This window comes from Nannospalax galili, unplaced genomic scaffold, assembly GCF_000622305.1.
Source record: "Nannospalax galili isolate Female #2095 unplaced genomic scaffold, S.galili_v1.0 scaffold436, whole genome shotgun sequence".
Lineage (NCBI taxonomy): Eukaryota > Metazoa > Chordata > Mammalia > Rodentia > Spalacidae > Nannospalax > Nannospalax galili.
In genome coordinates this window covers 399,279-420,148 of record NW_008337921.1, presented here as the reverse complement: position 1 = coordinate 420,148, position 20,870 = coordinate 399,279, and the positions used below count along the sequence as shown (strand labels likewise).

The 20,870-nt window shown below is 53.3% G+C and overlaps 1 protein-coding gene across 1 annotated transcript in view; it reads left to right on the top strand.

The window, feature by feature from the left end:
* Positions 1-19,679, top strand: part of Htra3 (HtrA serine peptidase 3) — a 31,116-nt gene extending 11,437 nt beyond the window's left edge. Inside the window, exons 3-9 of the mRNA XM_029563424.1 lie at positions 2,519-2,741; positions 4,465-4,659; positions 5,265-5,297; positions 6,610-6,724; positions 16,310-16,358; positions 17,545-17,640; positions 18,636-19,679. Coding sequence (XP_029419284.1) covers positions 2,571-2,741; positions 4,465-4,659; positions 5,265-5,297; positions 6,610-6,724; positions 16,310-16,358; positions 17,545-17,640; positions 18,636-18,801 — 825 coding nt within the window. The 5' untranslated portion in view covers positions 2,519-2,570 and the 3' untranslated portion in view covers positions 18,802-19,679. The remainder of the gene's footprint in view (positions 1-2,518; positions 2,742-4,464; positions 4,660-5,264; positions 5,298-6,609; positions 6,725-16,309; positions 16,359-17,544; positions 17,641-18,635) is intronic.
* Positions 19,680-20,870: the final 1,191 nt, after the last annotated feature.

Sequence of the window (20,870 nt, the reverse complement as noted above, 5' to 3'; positions counted from 1 at the left end):
GGGGGGGGGGTAGGGAGAATATGCAAAAGAGAGGGCGTGGGGGCAGACCAGAAGGGGGTGGAAGACTGACGGAGCAGAGGGAAGGACAGGGATGTGGTCCTGTAGTGTGTGGTCTAACTTCCTGAAGGGATCCCTCCTTGTAGACATGGGTGGCGCCTCCTTCCTTCCTCCCACACCCCCGAATCCTATCCCAAAGATGCTTGCACTGAACTAGGAGGCCCTGCCCTCTGGACACACCAGCCAAAGTCCCATCATTCATATCCGGTCCTGAGGTCTCAAACTGACTTAGGCCCCTGGAGCGGGGCTAGTCACAGAGGAAGCGCAGGACCTCAGTCTCCACCCTTCTTGCCTGAGGCTGAGTGGAGGGAGCCAGCTGGGGTGGCAAAGCCAGACAGGAGCCTCCCCGATAGGGATCAAGGGAGCTGGCAACAGGCTTGTTAGCCTGACTCCAGCATGGGGCTGCCTAGCCACTGATGTCACAACCCCTCCCTCTCTAGCCAGCTAAGTGTCAGGCCGCTCATCCTCCTGCCCACTAACCATGGCCACAGCCTCACTGGGGGATGGGACAGGATGAGCAGTATTCCTCCAGGACTAGCCAGCTCAGTGCCACATCAGCTCCGAGTCTGTTTCTCACTGTCACCCTGAGGCTCGTACTCTTGGAGAAGATAGCTAGGTACTTGGGGACTCAGCCCCTGTGGAACCCTTCTACCTGCAGGATACCCAGTATGATTGACAGCTCATAGGCCCATGTGTCCCAAGGTCCCTCCTGTTCCCTTGCTGTACGGTTCTCACTGTCAGGATGTGGAGACAGAGGCCTGAACCCCCTCACCAAGCCCACAATAGCTGGGGCCAAGCTGGAGTTTAAACGTACGCTCTCTAATCCCAGAGACATCCTCCTGCCACATGTTGACCCTTCCCTGCCCTTCTCTCTGGCCCTGGGCCTGAGACGTGTCATTGAGGAAATTACAACTGGATGCTCTAAGTGCCTATCACAGCCAGAAAGTGGCTAAGAGGCCACCAAGTCTCTCTAGAGGGCCCCGGGGCACCAGCTCTGAGCTGGTTAATCACAGGCTACAGTGGCTGGAGAGGCTAAGACCTGATGGGTGGGTAAGACCAGCATGGGCCAGACAGCACAGAGCCTCCTGGCCTAACCCCTGGGGTCTGGGCACACAGCCCCTGGAGGCCTTTCTGCAGCCTTGACAGTGCCAGGTGCCCTGGCCCTGCAGAGCTTCGCAGGGAGACACGGCTGATGGGCAGAAACGGGTACACAAGGACAGAAGCTACAGTTAGCAGGCAGGAGGCTGAGCAACCTGACACAGGCTTCCTGGTATAAAGCCAGCTCTGCCCTGCCCCTCCTGCCTGATCCCAGTAAGTAGTTCAGTGTCTCTGGGCCTCAGTTTCCCCTGAGAGCTGTGTACTGTTGTAGGTTCCCAGAGCTACAGTCACAAAGCCCTACAGACAGGGAGGCCTAAACGAGAACATGTCACCTTCCCATTCTAGGACTGAAGTCCAAGATTAGGTGCCATCAGAGCACCCTGTTCCATCCTGGGCTCTGAGGAGCCTGGCCCCAGCCTCCCTTTTGATTTCCACTGGTTCCCAGAATACCCTACGTTAGGGTGCATCCTTCCTGCCTGTGTTCTATGGCTCCCCTTTGTACCTCTGTCGGCTTCCCACTTCTGGAAACACCAGTGCTTGGTCTTAGGGCCCCTCCTCCATCCAGATGTCATCATAACCCTGTCATACCTACAGAGATCCCCCCCACACACACACTCCAAGTGAGGTCATAGCCACAGAGACAGTGGCCTCAAGCATAGTCAGAGCTTGAGCACATCTGTTTAGGGGATGCCGACCCACAAACGTGCCATGAGCATTGAACAGACCTGACCCCGGCTCCGTGGAAGACTCTGGTCCTGCTGGGCCCATGTGTCCCTTTGAAGGGACTGTTACATCCCTCAAGTGAAGTGTGCTAGACAGTTCATGTCTCTCCCCGTCTCCGCTCAGTGTCCTCAGGGCTTGTGTATCTCTCATTGTCACTCTGGGGAAGGTACACCAAGCTGTGCAGCTTTTTGCCCCCTCCCATCCTGACGGCAGGCCTATGGCACCTGTACAGACAGTCCATTTCTCAGATGAGGAGACTGAGGCTCAGAGGGTTTATAGGGCCTGCTGGAGGGCAGGCAGGTCATGGGTGGGACTGAACTGGCAGTTTGAGTTCTGACTGGCTGGCTCCAGGGCCCTATGGTCAGGCACAGATGCCACTCTGGTTTGGTGCATGCTGACACGTCGTGGGCGCTATGTTCCACTATAGGAAACTGCAGGTCAGAGACAAATATCATGTCCTTATGTCCGTGAATTGGGTCCAGCTTCAGTGACAGCCAAGGCCACACCTAAAAGCAGTAGAGCCTCAGTTCAAACCCAGGCTGTGGGGCAGGGGAGTAGGGGTGCTCCAAGCCTGTGTTCTACTGCACTGATCCCCAAGCCCAAGGCCCTGCCCTGAGTGTCCCTGTGTTTGTCTGTGCAGACACCCTCTGTTCGGCCGCAATGTGCCACTTTCCAGCGGCTCGGGCTTCATCATGTCGGAGGCCGGCTTGATCGTCACCAATGCCCACGTGGTCTCCAGCTCCAACACTGCCTCAGGACGGCAGCAGCTGAAAGTGCAGCTGCAAAACGGGGACGCCTACGAGGCCACCATCCAGGACATTGACAAGAAGTCTGACATCGCCACTATCGTGATCCACCCCAAGGTGAGAGGGAGGCCTCGGGGAAGTCCAGCAGCACCGCCCCAGACCTTCCAAGACCACAGCACATTAGACCTGGAGCCCCTGGGCTGCCCTTTTCTGAGTCCCCAGCACTGGGACCAAGCAGGATGGCCATGATGAGCCAGGAAGTCTGGCCCACACAAGGGACTGGATAATGTCCCATGGCTCCCACCTCTTCAGTAGCCCACTCCAGCCCACACCTGGGAGTGATTGACCACAAGAAAGCTCTTGAGAGTCCTCCACCCTCCACCTCTGTGTCTGTATGCCCTGTAGCCATCCAGGCAGACCTATGCCAGGGCCACAGGACCTCCAAGATCACCAGCAGCTTCTAGAAGCCTGGGTGAAACACCTGCTTATAGCACAGCCCTTGGTAGAAGGACCCTCACCTAGAATCTCACAGGGAGAACTGAGGCTTGGGAGGTTAGGTCACATACACAAGATCACAAGAAATAGTAGCAGCCCCAGCCCACCAGGCCTAGACCAAGGCCTCCCTCAAACTGGTTTTTACTGCATGGTTCACTGGATGACTGACTCTGGAAGGCCATGGGGACTACATGCCCCATCCCCATCCAAAGGCCCCTGCGCCTTCAGGGTAGACCCCTGCCCCTCCTGGATGGAGGTTTATAGTGTCCATGGTGACAGGGCTTTTCAGAGTACACTGTCAAGGTGGAGGGTCCATAATGGGTAACCTGATGCAGACCCTCTCCACTCCTGAGCCCTGTCATGGACTGGGGTTGGGTACACCATCTCCTTAATAATAACAGGGAAACTGGAGGCTGAAATGACCACAGGAACTCTTCAGACTGTGAAACTACAGCTTTTCTGTGACCAGCATGCTTTGCTGTGCTGAGTCTCCAGGGCCAGGTAAGGCTGTGAATTCAGCCACATGTAGTCACAGGGAGCTGCGGGTCAGTGCCAGGTACCAGGGCCCCTCCACAGCTTCCACAGTGTTGATAACAAATGTGGTTATTGCAGAGTGAAACCCAGGAGACTGCCCTCAGTGACAGGTGGTACATGCCTGCCTTTCTCTGAAGGCACAGCCCCATGTGTGTGCCTTGGCACTGTCATACATGCCTCTGGGGGAGAACTTGTGCCCTGTGACTCCTACACACAGAGCCACACACAGGGCTGCTCTCCCGGGCCACAGCTGGAATGTCAGATAGTTGGAGTCACAGAGTGACAGGCTCTGCTGGCCCTGTGTGAAACAGGCATGTTCAAGTACCCCATGTTCCAGAGATGACAGGGTGAGACGTCACCTCTCCAGGCCTCAGTTTCCCTGTGTGTCTATATTGGGAGATCAAAGATTTCAAAACTAAGGTCCTAGGCCCTTGGCAGGCCTCCAGGCACCTATAGGCCCCTCCATGGGGAACATCCATTTGGGTAGTGGCACACGAAGCCTGATGGTCTCTGTAGCCTCCAGCAGACTTACAGAAGAACCTGTCAACATCAAACCCCCGGGCTCAGGAATGCCAAATGCCAGGCCCAACTGGACACTCTGCACCTCCCCATGACGGACTCTTGTAACCTGCTCAGACAAGACTCAGTTCTGTGGTCCCCAGCCCTAGTGTCTGCCTGCTGCTGACTTGACCTACATTCACATTGGGGGCCTTTCCTCAACCTGGTCTTTGATGGCTCAGGGATGTGCTCTTCTTTTCCAGAGACCAGCTCTGTGGCCTGAGCCTCTCACCCTTTCCTATTCTTCCTCCAGAAAAAGCTTCCTGTGTTGCTGTTGGGTCACTCAGCAGACCTGCGGCCTGGTGAGTTTGTGGTAGCCATCGGCAGCCCCTTTGCTCTGCAGAACACGGTGACAACAGGCATCGTCAGCACAGCACAGCGGGATGGCAAGGAGCTGGGCCTCCGGGACTCAGACATGGACTACATCCAGACCGATGCCATCATCAACGTGAGTCCTGTGGGTGAGGCCAGCCTCAGTGGCCGCCAATCGGTTTGTCCCCTGCCCCGTCATGCATCACACCACTGTCTAGGAAAGGCTTTCTTTAGCTCGTGTGGAGAGCTCACTCTGACTGCCTCCAGGGTCAGACAACTGTAGACAGCTGCAGAGGTGGAGTGGCCCAGCCATTCCTTGTAAGGTCTTGACCTGCCCCACTCAGCCTGGCTTTTTTTTTTTTTTTTCACTAGAATTACATGGCTGCTTTTACAGAGCTTCCTGCCCAGGTGCCTTGGTACACATTCCTGTGCCTGTTGTGACTGATTGCTGGAGCCGTTAGTGTCTATAGACCACCAGACTCAACCACTGCCCGTCCCTCAGGCACTAACAGCCAATGAGAGGCGGAGATGCCAAAGTGCAGTTTTGAGCAGAGTGCTTGCGGGTCAGTGGGACACCTGCCTGCCTGCTGGCCGCTGTGGCCCCAGCTTTCCTACCTGTGAAATGAGGGCTGAACACTGAGACTGTGAAATTCTGGTTACCCATCTTGTCACTGGCAGGAGTCAGCTGGGCATTTCAGGGGACTTCACAGCACGGCTAACAGCCTATTTTCTCCTTTGCAGTACGGGAACTCTGGGGGACCCCTGGTGAACCTGGTAAGTGTTCCCTAGAATGGAATGTTTGGTTTTCTGGGACTCTGCTCACAGAGGTACAGGCTGGAGCCCTAGAAACTGCATGTCCAGAGGTCAATAGTGTGGCTGGGTTGGAGGCCCAGGAGGACCTGAGCCCCAGGCATGTGCCGCCTGGACTCCTCAGGGACAGTGGCAGGTGTCAGCAGTGAGAACTCACCTAAGAACAAAGGCACTGGGCAGGGGGCCATAGGCCAGGCCTTCACTACCCTGGACCTTGCTGTCCTCAGATGGAAGACAACAGAAAGAACAGCCCCATGCACTCTGTCCTCCTCACTCTTCCCTCCCAGAGTTCGGTGCAGCCTCATCTTGGCTGAGATTTTCACAGAAGGTTCAGTTTGGATCCCCAGACCCAGTACAGCCTGCCCTCTGGCGCTTATCCATAGAGCGGGCAGTGTCCAGACCTGACAAGCCAGCATGCCACATAAGCACCTGAGGCAGCTCTGAAGGGACATAGGCCTCAGCACCGAGAGCAGACTAGGGAGGCTTCCTGGAGGTGGGGGCTTCTGGCATGTGTGGAGATGGTGGAGTGGGGAATCCCAGGGACGAGGCATAGCACCCAGGAGTGCTGCTACTGCAGAAGCCAGAATAGGAGAGGACAGCGGTTGGACAGCCGAGGACCAGAGCTCTGTCCAGCTGGTGTTCATGTTACCTGTGCAAGTAGCTCCATCCACCACACCCAGGCAGGGCTACGGGTAGAACCTGAGCTAGACTCTAGAACTCTGCCCCAGGCCTCAAAGGTGTCCCCTGGAGAGCTGGCTAAGCTCTGGCTGGGTTGTCTTGGGTATCCTGCACCCCTTCTGTGGTTAGGCCTTGGGAAGCGATCCTGCCCAGGTATAGGTCCCATTGGCCAGGACAGCTGCTGCCCTGGTAGCACTAGCTCTGTGACAAAGATAGACAGGAAGGAAGACAAGCTTGAAAAAGAGAGGGGGGGGGTTCCTGTTCCAGAAGGAAGGGATACAGGGCACTGGGTCCCTGATGGGCTTTCTCACATCACCCCCAGCTTGTCAGAGCACAGCTTGGCAAGTGCAGAGAGGCTGAAGCTGGAGAGACAGGCTTCCAGGGTTCGGAAGCACTCAGGTGGAGGCAGTATTCCTGACCTGGAAGTAACCCAGAGAGCCATCTTCCCAGAACAGTTGAGGGCTGCTTGGGGAGTCTCCATGGAGCAGTGAAAGCCAGGCTCCACCTCCAGAAAGGTCAATGCACATACCTGCTCGGCAGTGGAGGTTGGTTAGTTGTGTGTCCCCAGGTAACCCCTTGCTCTGCTCACACTGCCCAGGATGGTGAGGTCATTGGCATCAACACACTCAAGGTCGCAGCAGGCATCTCCTTTGCTATCCCCTCGGACCGCATCACCCGCTTCCTCTCTGAGTTCCAAAACAAGAACGTCAAAGGTAAACAGCTCACCTGAGGGGCAGGTAAGGTGGGAGCGCCCCAGAACGAGGTCTCACCCCACCTGTGGCTCAGCCAGGGCCTATCTGCAGGGGCTGGGTGAGCCGTGCTTACATTCCCCCAGACTAGAAGACCCCAGTGCGGCTCAGCCCGGCCTCTCTCAGGCCCTTCCTCTGTGCCCTCAGCTCATGGACATGTTCATCCTCTGCTTCTCCACACAGTTTCTTCTTGGTGGTGCTGGTGGTTGTTTTTGATTCGTTTGTTTTGATTTTTGAGACAAGGTCTCACTATGTAGCCCTGGCTGACCTGGAACTTGCCTTGAGCTCATGGAGGTCCCCCTGCCTCTACCTCTGCCTCCCAAGTGCCGGGATTAAATATGCATGCCACCATGCCTAGCCCAGTTTATAAGTTCCCATCATCCAAGTGTGGACTTTCTGAGTTCCTCTTAGTTGGCAGACAATCGTGTTTCCTTCCTACCTCCCATCCATCTACCCATCCAGCCCTCTATCTATCTCATAACCTATTCACATCCACCCATTTACCAATCTGTCTGCTCATCCATCTACCTATCCACCCACTCATCCATCCACACACCAATTTGTCCATCCACCCAATAATTCATCCACCCACTTATCTATATATCCTTAACCCACTTATTCATCTGTCCATCTTTGCATCCATCCACCTGCCCATTCACTCATTCACTTCTTGCCGGTGCCAGCTGGCCAAGACGGACAGTACCTGAAAGGAGGCGTGAGGATTGAAAGAAAAAACAAGAGACAGAGAAAAGATACTTGGGAGGACTGTCAGTAGAGACCGCAGCCCCGGTTTATTTTAGTTCAGCCTTTTTATACAGTAGAACATCAGCGATTGCCACTGTTTGCTTAGCTCAATTAGCTTCAACAGCTGTTTTCCCACCTGTATCTGAGGGTCAAGGAGCGGTCAGATACGTGTTGTGAACTCCACCATTTAACCATCTTCCCTAAATTATAAACACATTCCTCCTGACTTGGCAGATTAGGTACTGGTGTGCAAAACACAAACTCTAAGTAAACAAGCAAGCCTGCCACAGCTCAATGTACATAACGGCTGGCTTATATCAATAGCTCCCAACAACTTCTCCACCTGTCTTCCCATCCCTCCACCAGTCCACAAATCCATTCCCCTCCCATTCTTCCTCTTACCCTTGCATGTATCCAGCCACTCACCTACCTGCACACCCACCTAGTCACTCATCCACCCTCTCATCCATGCATCCATCCTCCCTGTCATAAAATGGATTCATCCACTCATCCACCTCTCCTCTCCCTTCTGTTCATTCACTCATCCTTCCATCCATCTGCCCATCTGTAAGTATTCCTTTCAGCCTATGGGTCATGCAGACAGCCTGGCAGGGCGTCCTGTTTTCCAAGAGAGCAGAGCCCAAGACCCTGATCCTTGAAAGTCAGCCTCCTGCCCTCTTCTACCTCCTTGCCCCAATCTAAACAGGGATTTCTGGTCCCTGTTGCCCTCCTAGATAGCCATCCACATCCTTCTGGGAGAGGGCTTGCCAAGGTACAAGGTGGCTTTCCTGGACAGAGTATGCCAATCTTTCTGGTTAATGATCATGGTCACTGCCCAGAGGAGGGGTCCCTTCTGATCTCAGGCTGGTGGTGGTCCCCTTTCCGTTTTCATCCCAGTGAGCCCTAACTGCCATGAGTCTACCACGCTGCCTCCTGGCTGATGCCCACACCCTCACACTGCCTCCCTGTTTCCTCCCAGCCCCCTTACCAGCACTTCATTGAGAGCAGGGACTTTTCTCCTGCTTGCCCCCTCCTCTACGACCCTGCCAGCCACACACACGGACCCCAGTGCAGCCAAGACTGGTCCGGGAGAACTGCCGTTGAGGAGCCTCGTCGTGTTCCAAGTGCAGTATGTGCAGTTGGTCAGGAGCAGGCAGAGCCTGTCTTTCCCAAGAAGCGGAGGCACTTGCATTGGACAGTGGGGACCATTGGCCTTCCCAGACCCCTTTGCTCTTGGCTGCTGTGAAGCTCAAAACTAGACCAGGGTTCCAACTTTACACCCTTGGCAGCCTTGGCTTTTCTCCGATGACCAAGTCTTTCCAGTTTATCCTGTTGAAGGGAGCCCTTGACTTTGACCCTTACTACCAGAAATCAGCAGAGCTCCATCCATGCACACTAGGCCCAGGTGACTGCTATGTGTAAATGGGTCGGTGGCCTCCTGTCCCCTTTCCTTCTTCATTTGTCAGACAAGAACCCATTGGGACCTGAGTCTGCTCCTCTGTTCTTGAGACTGTCCCAGTCAGTGCTGACTTCAACTTGGGCCCCTGGGAAATGCTCACCCCCATCCCTAGAGCCATGTCACCTCCTAAGAACAGTGCCTACCAACTGAGGGGTCAGTGAAGCTTGAGAGGAGTCTGTTACCCCAAAGTCTTCTGAATTTTGTGCTTATTTATGCATTTCCTTTTTAAAATAAAAACATCAAATGATCCAAAGCCAGTTAATCTATGTTCTTTAACACATACGTTTTATTAAATCAAGGTGGCATTAATTACATTTCTTTTCTCATTCAGGGGTTGGTACAGAGGCCTCTGGGGGCTTTCAGAGTCCTGTGTGACCATAATATTGCTCAAAAGAGTGGTCCCCTTGGCTGTGAGCCAGGAGCTACAGAGCAGCAGGAGAGGCAGGTAGTGGGCAGGGCACCCACCCCCTCAGGTCACAAGTTTCCTTTGGAGAACTCCCATGCTGGATGGAGTCCCAGATGAGGAGGTGGTCCTGGGAAGGACACTAGGCCCACCACGGAAACAGGGGCGGAGCAGGAGCCTGGGCTGAGCCCTAAGCCAGCAGCTGAGTGGCAGTCCTGTCCTGCCTCTAGTCCATTCTCAGGAAAAGCAGCTATGGGGAGAAGACACCTGAGGATGGACCAGCCTTGTTCCAAGTACTGGACCCAGGCACCTGACCTAGCCTCCTCTTCTCAAAGACGGGACAGTCATAGCAAGTATCTGAATGTTTGGGCTCTGCCCTGCCCTCCCCAGGCTGTACACACAGCTCCCCTCCCACCTTCCCCCTAGTGGGGAGGGGGACTCTAAAGCATCTTGGAATCACATGACACCTGAGTGATGACCCTGGGCAGGAAGTAGGGGAAGGCGCTGTGGAGGGCAGGTGACAGGAGACCTCTCTGAGGAAGTGACTCCTGGTATACAGTGCAGGGAAGGAAGAAACATTGGCTCAGGAGATTGGGTGTGTGCTAGCCCAGTGATGGATGGTGCAGGATAGCCCAGCATCCAAGGAGGCCAGTGTGAGGGTCATTAAGGAGACACACAGGGCAGAGGTCTACATGGATCAGGATGGCTCTTGTGGGGCCTCAGGAAGGGAATGATGGTACATAGGATTCTATGGCTGCCAGACAGGGGTTAGGGGCTGAGAGGAGACCAGGGACATCAGGGCACAGTTACCTTCCTATGGTTGAGTCAGACTTTGTTTGAAGGTTGAGGCAGTGGGATTTACCAAAAGGCAAGAGGTGTGATGGAAGACAAGGAGGGGCTGATGTGCTGAAGAGGGACCAACTGGAAGCTGAGGAGGTGTCCTGGACAGCTGGCTGAGGTGCCTTAGCCCTGTCCTGAGAGAAATCATAGACAGGAAAGGGGCAGCTCCTTAGCACTGCTGGCGCTGAGATCCAGAGGCTCACAGGCTGGGCTTCCAAAGTTGGAGGATATAGTTCCTCTTTCTGGCTGAGCTTGGACCATCATCACCCAGCAGCTAAAGTTACAGCGTTGGGTGTGGGGACCCTCTGCTCCTCAACTCTTGGCAGTGCTCTCGACATCGAGAGACAGAGTCTCAACACACTCCTTCAGCTCTGCAGTCTCTCAACTTGTATCCACCATTTTAGCAGGATCAGCTCAGTTGATCTCTGGAAGCTCAGGGTGGCTCTCTGGAATGCTCGGCTTCCTCTTGGGGTGACAGTCTGAGCTTACGGTACTGGGTCCGCGGTTCTTGGTAGTTCTCTGGAACGCTCGGCTTCCTCTTGGGATGACAGTCTGAGCTTAGGGTCTCAGTGGCTGTCTGGATTCTCACCTCCCTCCTTGCTGCCAACTGGACTGGGAATTCTGGAGTTCTTGTCTGTTGTGGTGCAGCCAGTTCAGCCTACTCTGCTGTGACAGGGACACAGGTAGACAAAGGACCATTCGGGAAGCGCCTTCCTTAGGGCAGGTCACACACAGGTGAGGAGGAACCTCCCAGGACTCCTTATATAGCTAGAAAGGGCCTGGCATGCTATGTGCAGACTGCAGGCCTACTAATTACAGCACAGCTTCCTGTTCCACCAATCACAAGCCCCACATGAGCACAGCCTCTTTTCTGTCAATCACAAGCTCTTTGCTGAGTCTCTGGGAAGGTATCCTTTTTCCTCCTCCTCCAACTTGTTGAAGTCTGCTGCTACCAGGGGCTGAAGCAAAGTGGCTCTGGACAGGGCCATCTGGAGGTCACCAAGGCTGGACTGATGCTTCCCTGGAGCTGCCCTGACTACAGCAAGGCCTCCTGGCTCCAGCAGCAGCTGTGGCTACAGTGGCTCTTGCAGCTGGATTGGAACTTCCCCTGAAGACTAGAAAGTGCACAACAGCCAGAATGACTGTCGGAGGAGGGGCTGCTTGGCTGACAGCCCCCTGCTTAAGGCTGCCAGGCAGAAGGGCCTGTCACCTGTCATTTAAGGGAACACATTGCCTGTTTCTAAAAGAAGAAACAACACAGAAACACCAAAGACTGAACAGCAGGAACACAGTATGAAGCTAATGCTGTCACCAGTGTCCCTTGCTTACCCTTAGGGACAGCGACCCCTCTGACATGACTCAGGATGAGCCCCTGGCCTGGAGCTTTACCCTTGCTATTGTTTGGCGGGCTTGCCTAGCAAGCCTGGTTCAGTGGCAATTATCCCAACACTGTCTAGGTCTGGAACATTCTTAGGTCCCTTTAAGGTACCCCTGTCTCCGCCCCCATCTTGTCACAGTTTTGATGTCATCTGATGCCTCTGCTACACAATGCACAGGACAAGTGAAGCATGCTTATAAAGAAACACCCCCTCTCTGGCCTCTTTCCAGCTGTGCTGCACATGCCTCACAGAGGTGATTTTCCCACAGTGATAGGGTAGGAGTGGAAGGGTTGAGGGTTACAATTCATTGGCCTTAGAGATTCGACCAAGCCCCCCACCCCGGCTCTCTGCCCCATCCCAGCAGTGTCGTTAGAGAGCCAGCCTCCTCTGAAGCTGGGGTTGGAGGTCTACTGGGTGGCCTGCAGAGAGAGCCTCCTACTCAAGGATATCCCTGGTCCCAGAGGTAGCCCTTAGCCAAACCATACCAAGAAGGCATCACTCGTAGGAAATAGACCAGGGCCTGTTCCCCACAATATGGAAATCTGAAGTCTTGGACTTTTTAAACATGGCCTTGGGGTGCAAACCAGGCTGACCAGTGGCCAGTGCCAAAAGAGTGTCATCCCAGACACCCAGGCTAAGGACTTGGGCTTCATCCTATCCTCATTCAGGCTCGTGGATTTAGGTGCCATCTACAGCTATGTCCTGGACATCTATCTCCCTCCTGGTCTTTCCCAGTGTGAGCTGGATATACAAATGTGTGTGGGATGTCACGTGTCCCAGAGGCACTGTATAGCACCCTACACACACCGGCGACATGTTCACCTGCACCCCACCCACTGCACTCTCAGTGAAGCGTGCCCCTACCCTTCCTGAGCTGTCACACCTCTTGCCACCTATCCTCAGGTCGTCCCTCTCAGATCTGTACCTGCCTCATCACAACTCTGGCACCCAGAACTACTAGCCACCAGCACTCTGGCTCACCACAGAGCTGTTCCAGCTGCTCCACAGACCTTCTCTCAGGCCTCAGAAATAAAGCTAGGTGTATCTGTGATTCAGGCAGAACCCAGCGCCTTCCGTGGCCAGCCAACCTAGTCATCCCATGACCTAGTTGTGGCCCATTAATATTTGGTGAAGTGTCTGATTAAATTGTTTTGCCCATTGTAAGTTTTTGTGTCGTTGTTAGTAAATTGCATGGGCTCTTCATACATCACGAGCCCTGATAAGTGAATTGCAGTGTTTTCTGCTGCTCTGCGCCTTGTCTTTTTTCTCCCCTATCTTCAAAGAGCAAGGGTTTTATACATTTCGGTAGGTTTTTTGGTTTGATTTGGTTGGTTGGTTGGGTTTTGTTAATGGGTCGCCTTTGGTGTTAAATCTAAGGAATTTAGCAAAGCCATGATAAGAAAAATATTTTTTCTACTAGAAGTTTTATTTCATTTTATTTTTTGAGCTGTCAAACCTAGGACTGTGGTGCACTTTGAGTTCTTTTAAGTAGCGGGACGATGGAATGAAAGTTTTGTTCTGTTCTTGGGTACCATTTGCTCAAAGAAGTTTCTCCACTCAGGCGGCTTCCTGGCTTTGTCACACAACAAGATAGCTCTAAGCTCTTGCAGTCATCCATCATCTGCCTTTCACAGCTGCACTGTCTCAGTTCCTGCAGCATCATGGGAAGTCCCAGGGTCAGGCAGTGTAGACCCTCTACCCTGCTGCTTCATGAGGCACCTGCAAACTGGAACTCACAGGGTCTAGCAGCTTCTTGCTAGATTTCACTGGATTTATCTACATAGATGGCTGTGAGGTCTGTGAATAAAGATAGAGCTTTAAGCCGGGCGTGGTGGTGCACGCCTTTAATCCCAGCACTGGGAGGCAGAGGTAGGCAGATCTCTCTGAGTTCAAGGCCAGGCTGGTCTACATAGTGAGTTTCAGGACAGCTGGGGCGACAGGGAGACCCTGTCTCAAAAGGACCAAAAAAAAAAAAAAAAAATCCTTTGAAGCTGAGAAGATTGCTCATGGGTTAAATAAAGCATTGGATGTTCTTGCAGAGGACCCGGGTTCAATTCCCAGCACCCATATGATGGTCAACAACCATCCATGATTCTAGTTCCAGGGGATCCAACACCCTCTTTTGTCCTCAGTGGGCACTGCATGACACAGGTGGACTCACACACACAGGCAAAACACTTATACACATAAAATTTTTTAAAAATTAAAAAAAAAGATAATCCTGGGCTGGAGAGATGGCTCAGCAGTTAAGAACACTAGCTGTTCTTGCAGAAGACCCAGGTTTGATTCCCAGCACCCACATGGCAGCTAACAACCGTCTGTAACTCCAGTTCCAGGGGATCCGAGAGCTTCTTCTGTCCTCCCAGGGCACTGCACAACACAGATGCACTTACCTACATACAGGCATAACACTCATACACATAAAAATAATAAATAAAATATTTTTTAAAAAAGATAGTCCTGGGGGCTGAAGAGATGGCTCAGTAGTTAAGAACACTGGTTGTTCTTGCAGAAGACCTGGGTTCAAATCCCAGCACCCACACAGCAGCTAACAACTGTCCATAACTCCAGTCCCAGGGGATCCAACAGCCTCTTCTGACCTCCGCGGGCCCTGTACAATATGGGTGCACCTACCTACATGCAGGTAATACACGCATACACATAAAAAAATAAAAATAAAAAAGGACAGAGTCCCTTTAAAAAAAAAAAAAGATAGTCCTTTCATGTACCTTATAAATGGCCCTCCTTCCCGCCTTCCCTTCCTGCCTTCCAGTATTGAATAAAATATTGACTAAAGATGCTGGGGATGGACACATCCTTGTCCAGTCCCTGTGGGGAGACACATCTAGTTTTTTTTGCCACGAAATGGTCTTAGGCACAAAGTGTGAGACTTTGCCTGGTTGAGTTGATTGTGGTTTTCCTTTTTAGCCTGTAGTAACTAGCATTACCTGAGTTTTTAATTTTTTAAGGAATTGGGGATTGAACCCAGGTCTTCTATATGCCAGGCAAGTGCCGTCCCATTGGGCTGTATTTCCAACCCTTTTTCCTTTTTATTTTGAGTCAGGGTCTTACTGCATTGCCCAGGTTGGCCTTGTACTCACTCTGTACCCTAGGCAGGCCTTGAACTTGCCACCCTCCTGATTCAGCCTCCAGAGTAGCTAGGATGACAGGCCTGTACTACTGGGCCAGGCTATTTTTTTAATATTTATTTCATGCATATAAGTGCTTTGCTGTTTGCATAGTCAGGGCCTACAGAGACCAGGAGAGGGCGGCAGAGCTACCATGTTGGCACTGGGAATCGAACCTGGGTCCTTTGCAAGAGCAGCAAGTGTTTTTAACCATTGAGCTATCTCTCCAGCCCCAACCCATCACCCCAGCTGATTTTTTTAATGCTTAAACCAGCTGTGCATTCCTGGAAAGAATCTCTCTTGGCTGTGATATATCATCCGTTTTGTAGGTTGTTGGATTTGATTCGCTGCAAGTGTGTGAAGAATTTTTGTCTCTATCTTCTGAGGATGTTCGTGTAGTCTCTGGTTTGGGTCAGGAGACAACAGATTGGGAGAATTCTGTATTGGGTCACGTTCAGGACCCTGGAGGCCTCTGTAGAACTGGAGCTGTTTCTTCTCTAAACAGTTGCTAAAATTCAGTGGTGACGCCACCTGGGCCTGAGCATGTGGGCAGTGATGCCCACTGCAATTCTTGGCATTGATAACTACGTCTTTTCCTCGCATTCACACTGGCTAATGATGTCTTGGTTTTATCGATCCCAAAGAATCAGCTCTTGGCCTCATTTCTAAGCTCTGGTGGCTGTGGTCTCCGTCTCATTAACACACGCTCCTGTCTTCACTGTCTTCTTTTGCTGGGTTTCACGTGGTCGTCATTTTCTTGTGTTTAAGAGGAAGCCAAGGCCACCAGTTTTAAATGTTCCTCCTTCTTAAATTAAAAAATGTTTAACTTATTTTATCGTGGGGATGGTTTGTGTGAGAACACACGCCAGAAGAAAACTTGGTTAAGTTGGTTCTCTCCTTCCACCATTATGTGGGTTTCAGGGCTCAACCTCAGGTGGTCAGATTTGCACTACAAGGGCCTTTACCTGCTGAGCCATCTTGCCCACGTGGTCCTCTTTTCTGAAATGGCTTCTTAATTGTATTTCTTTACCTCTAAAAGCTGCCTCTGTGCCCTAAAATTTCTGATAAATTATATTTTCATTTATGTGGTTGAAAATACTTTCTAATTTCCCCTTTGATTTACTCTCTGAAAGTGGATTACTTGTTAGTTTCTGAGTACTGGGGAACTTTCTAGACTCTTTCTATTATTCATTTCTGTGCTCAGGAAATTTTTTTGTGAAATGAAAAGTTGAAATGTATTGAGCCTTGTTTGGGGTTCAGAACCTGTTTCTGCAGTTACCACTAGAGCAGCCAGGGGGAGGGGGGAGGTGGGAAGCTTGGAGGGCTTTCAGGGATCATCAGGTGATGCTGTTTTCAGGGAGGGAGAGACAGGTGTCAACTTGGGCCCCAGCCGGGACATTAGGGCATCTGCAGTGGGGAAGCAGGGAGCAGGTGCATGGTGGTGCTGGAGCTCAGGTGTCCACGAAGGATAGAAGAATGGTGAGGACTGAAGCCACCAGCCTAGACCAGATTAAAGCCTGACATGTCTCAGCTCCAGAGCAGTCAGAGGGCATTGATCACACAGCCTAACAGGGCCCCATTGTGTTTCCTTTCCAGACTGGAAGAAGCGCTTCATCGGCATCCGGATGCGGACCATCACACCAAGGTGAATGCCACAGGCACCACCCCTCTGTCCTGTCATCTCACCAGCCCCTTCCACATACTGGCAGCTGTGCCTCCTCCTGGCTGTACGCACTGCTCGGCAGGCTGTCACATCACTTATTCTACCGTCTCCACACAGCCTCCTCTGCCCTGTGTCTCCGCCCAGAACCGCAGTTACTGGATGTGAGACCTGCCTAGGTCTGGATGACTTCATCTAAGGATCTTTAGCCAACTACAGTGGCAAAGACCCTGTTTCCAAACACAGTCACATTCTGAGGTCCTAGGTGGACACTCTTCTACCTCCCTAGGCCATTCAAGTCAGGGGAGCGTCCTGCTGTTTGCATACCCCACTTCCCTTCAGCACCGTGGTGTCCCACAGTGTTGGAATGACCCTTTAGTTGTCTTCCCCACACTGCCTGCCACCTTGACCATGAGTCCCAGGGAGAGGGCTGTGTCCCACTCACCCCTCAGCTCTGGTCCTGAGAGAAGTCCAGAGTGGGGCAGCTGCCTATAAATACAGGATGAGAGTGGTAGAGAGGGGGAAGAGGGAGAGAGGGAGGGAGAGAGGGAGGGAAGGAAGAGGGAGGAGAGGAAGGGAGGGAGGAAGGAGGGAGGAGAGAGGGGGAAAGGAGGGAGGGAGGTCCATCCAAGGGTTTGCAGAAGGAAGTCTCTCTGTTGTGACGCTCTAGGGACGGCTCAGGAGTCTTCACTGACCATCCCTAAATAACCACTCTCTGCTTCAGCAGCTGTCAATCAAGGGAGCAAATCTGAAAAGATTCTGTAATCAATACCTATACCAATGCATCTTTAAATCGTGTTTCCCACCCTCCACCAGACCCACCATCGTGCCAGTCTTCTCTCTTCATTCCATAACTGAGACACTGTCCATCCCCCACCCATTTCCTTCAGTCCATCCACCCACCCACCTCTCCTCCTTCTTGTCAGCCTTCCTCCCACCCGCCCTCCATCTTGTTGTTCCCCCCCCTTCCACACTGGTAGCCAGTCATGACCACTAAGCTGTCTTGAGCAACCTTTCCCCGTCTCCTGGAGCCCAGCTCCTGGGGCCCAGGGTGCTCCGAGAGTCCACAAGAGGCTGCTTGTCTGGCCTGGGTGGTGGGGGAAGGGGCAGCTACATGCCAGGGAGCTGGGCTGGTGGCACAGAGAGGCTTGACACAGAACTGTCTTTCCAGCTTGGTGGATGAACTGAAGGCCGCCAACCCAGACTTTCCAGCGGTCAGCAGTGGGATTTATGTGCAAGAGGTCGTTGCAAATTCACCTTCTCAGAGGTAGGCTCCATAGACCAGCAGAGTCAGGGAGGTTGATGGGAGGCTGATGGGAGGCTGTCAGACAAGGGCTTGGGGGCTGGGCCGCCTCACTGACCTTATGTGACCTTGAACCTCCTGGTAAGAACATGTGGAGTCTGGCCTCTCCTCTGAGCCACGGGAAGGATGAACTGTCCCTGAGAGTGTTGGCCACGCCTGTCCTTGGCACAGAGGGATCTTTCCTTTGGGAAGCAGAGGCTGAGGAGCCCCCGCCTGGGCCAAGAGCTGCGTCCAAGTCTCCTCTCTCCACAAACAACTGGGTCCTCAGTTTTCTCATTTGTAGAAGGGAATGATTCTGCCTATTTCTACCCCCCCCACCAGAGACATAGTCAAGGTCAGTGAGATAAAACCTTGTTTTCTCTGAAGCCATCAAGAACTACAGACATGCTAAGTACACGACAGGTGTGGTGGCATAAGCCTGTAATCCCAGCACTTGGGAAGTGGAATCGAAACTATCAGGAGTTCAAGGCCAGCCTCAGCTAGATAGGGAATCTCAGGCTAGCCTGAACTACACAAGACCCTATCTCAAAAAACCGAAACAAACAAAATAAGTGTCAAGTATTGGGACGTCATGAGCTGAAACAAGGGTCCCATGTGACCACGCCCTGGCACGGCTAGACTGTGCCCCAAGGAGGGCTCAGAGCCAGTCTGCCCCTCCCTGGCCTCTGCCTCACCATGCCTTGGTGGGCTGGGTCACAGCAGTGTTTTTGAACCGTGGTCCCAGGAACTAGGGTGTGGGCCGCTGTGGGGAGAAGATGGGCCTGCCCCACCTTCTGCAACAAGCAGTTTGAACATCACTGGCCATCGTGTGTCAGTCACTTGGTTTGTCCTTGGTGTTCTTGTTGAAATTATCTTGTTCAACTGCTGCTGCTGAGCCCTGGGAGCCCAACCTGAGCCTGGGAGCCCAGCCTGAGCCCTGGGAGCGTGTGCACACTGACAGTCTCTCTCCTGGTTCCCAGAGGAGGCATCCAAGATGGTGACATCATTGTGAAGGTCAACGGGCGCCCCCTGGTAGACTCCAGTGAGCTGCAGGAGGCCGTCCTGACGGAGTCCCCGCTCCTGCTGGAAGTGAGGCGTGGGAATGATGACCTCCTCTTCAATATCGCACCTGAGGTGGTGATGTGAGGCCACCTCCCTCCAGTGCCATCGCCAGCATCTGCAGAAGGCGGGGTCTCAGCCGCCAGATCAGGACGAGGGACCACTGTGGTCCTCAGCTGGGCCAGCAGCCTCCTCCCAGCATTCAGGGCAGAGCCTAAGGCTGGGCCTAGCCTGGGGGTCTGGATCGAAGCCTTGACCCTGAATCCCAGTGCCAACAGGGGAAGCCCAATGTTCCCTGGACCAGGGGCTCCTGAAGTCACCCTCTGAGGTTTCTGGAGCTAGAAACTCCTAGAATTATCCCTGGAAGCTCACCCCTTATCTGCTTCCTGCCTCTGCACCTGTCCATCCCTCAGAAAGGCCCATGTTGCTCTAGCCCTACCCCTTCACGTCCCTCACAAATGTCTTCCTGACGTCCTCAGGCTTCTGTCTGTAACAGCACCCACCTCATGATAAGACAGGGGCTGCTTGCCCTGCCACCTGGGATCCCTGGAGGGCAGGCCATGCAGCTGGCCCCCAGAGGAACCATGGTCCTGATCCGTACCAGGTGAACGTTACCCACTGCTGAGCTGAGCCCTTTGCTGGCCCAGGTGGGCTGGAAGCAGCAAGCAGCAGAGCATCACTGGCAAGTACTTGCTGCCCTGAGAGTACATCCTCCCAAAGTGACCATGTGGTGGCCAGATAGGGCGCTAGCACCTGCTGGAGGTGCAAGGACTGAGCCTCTTCACCTCCCCATGCAGCTCTGGGTGCAGCCGCCAGCTCTGAGGACTCCTGCCCAGCAGCCAGCAGGCTCCCAGGGCCATCCCCAGTGTCCCTCATCTTTCAAGGTGTTGTGAGCTTCGCCACCCCACCCCATGTTGCTTGTACTGTATGTTTACTGTTTGGAATTAAAGTTTACAAGCACAGGGCTGTCAGGGAGGTGCTTGGCACATCCATGGTGCCTGAGGTGAGACCTGAGCAGTGGCCTTTCCAAGTTTATCCAGCAACTGCGCTTGATAGCCTGGGACACACCAGACTTCAGGGACACCTGCTGCTGTGGGGCCTCCTCAAGTCAGATCGCTGGGGACGGATCCAAGCTCTGCCGCTTGTAGCCCAGAAGTCAGAGATAAGAAGCATCCCCTCCCGGCCTTGGCCTCTCCCTCCTGCTGTTACCCACCGCCTAGTTTCTATGGGGGACAAGGTCTTGGCAGGGTACCTGGCTCTCAGTGAGCACCCACGCCCGTCCATGCACAAATAGTAATGTGGCAGAGCTTTCTCTCCACACCATATCCCCCCCAGTAATGCAGAAACTGAGGGAGGAGGATTTAAAAGGCAGGCTGGCTGCTCAGGGCACAGCCCAAGATGGCTGAAGGTAGGATGGTCTAAATTTGTCCTGAGGGAGTTCTCAGGGTGACTCTGTGTGGGGTCTAGCTGGTGACCCATGACTGCTATAGACTACTGAGCTCAGAAGGATCTGGAACCTTCTAACCTAACCTGCATACAGGGGCAAAGTCTGCACAGCTGTGTAGCCCCAGACCATTCCTCCCTCCAACATGGGCACAGGCATTTTGAGTGACCCACCTCAGGGCTCCTGTTCACTGGCCTCAGATGCCCAGGGCAGCAGTGTCTTGCTCTGAGGCCAACTAGAAGAGGAGACTGAGAAGCCTGATGTAGACTTCAGGCAGAGATGACTGGAAAAAAAGGAATGAGCAGCTTTGTAAAGAGGGGGCTTATGGACCCACTTGCACAGGTTACCACAGCAGCGCTAACTAGCCCCTGCTGGGGACCCAGGAACTGCGCACAGAGGTCATGCCAAGACACACCCCTAACCCCTGTACCACACCAGCCCACAACCTTCCACTGACCACCCACACCTGCCCTAACCGGATCTCCAGCAACGCCACCCCTACCCCAATGTACCGGCTACCAACATCTGGGAGATCAGACCTGGCCTCAGAGTCTGGTACAATCTCTGCAGTGTCTGCCCCTCAGCCTGCCTGCCCTGAAGCTCCTGCTTGGCTAGGCCAGACCCACTAGGCCCCACTCCCTGCTATGGAGCCCTTGACTCAGAGGTCAAGCATTTCAGACCCAGGTCTGGGTTGTGCCTGCTCACACTACCC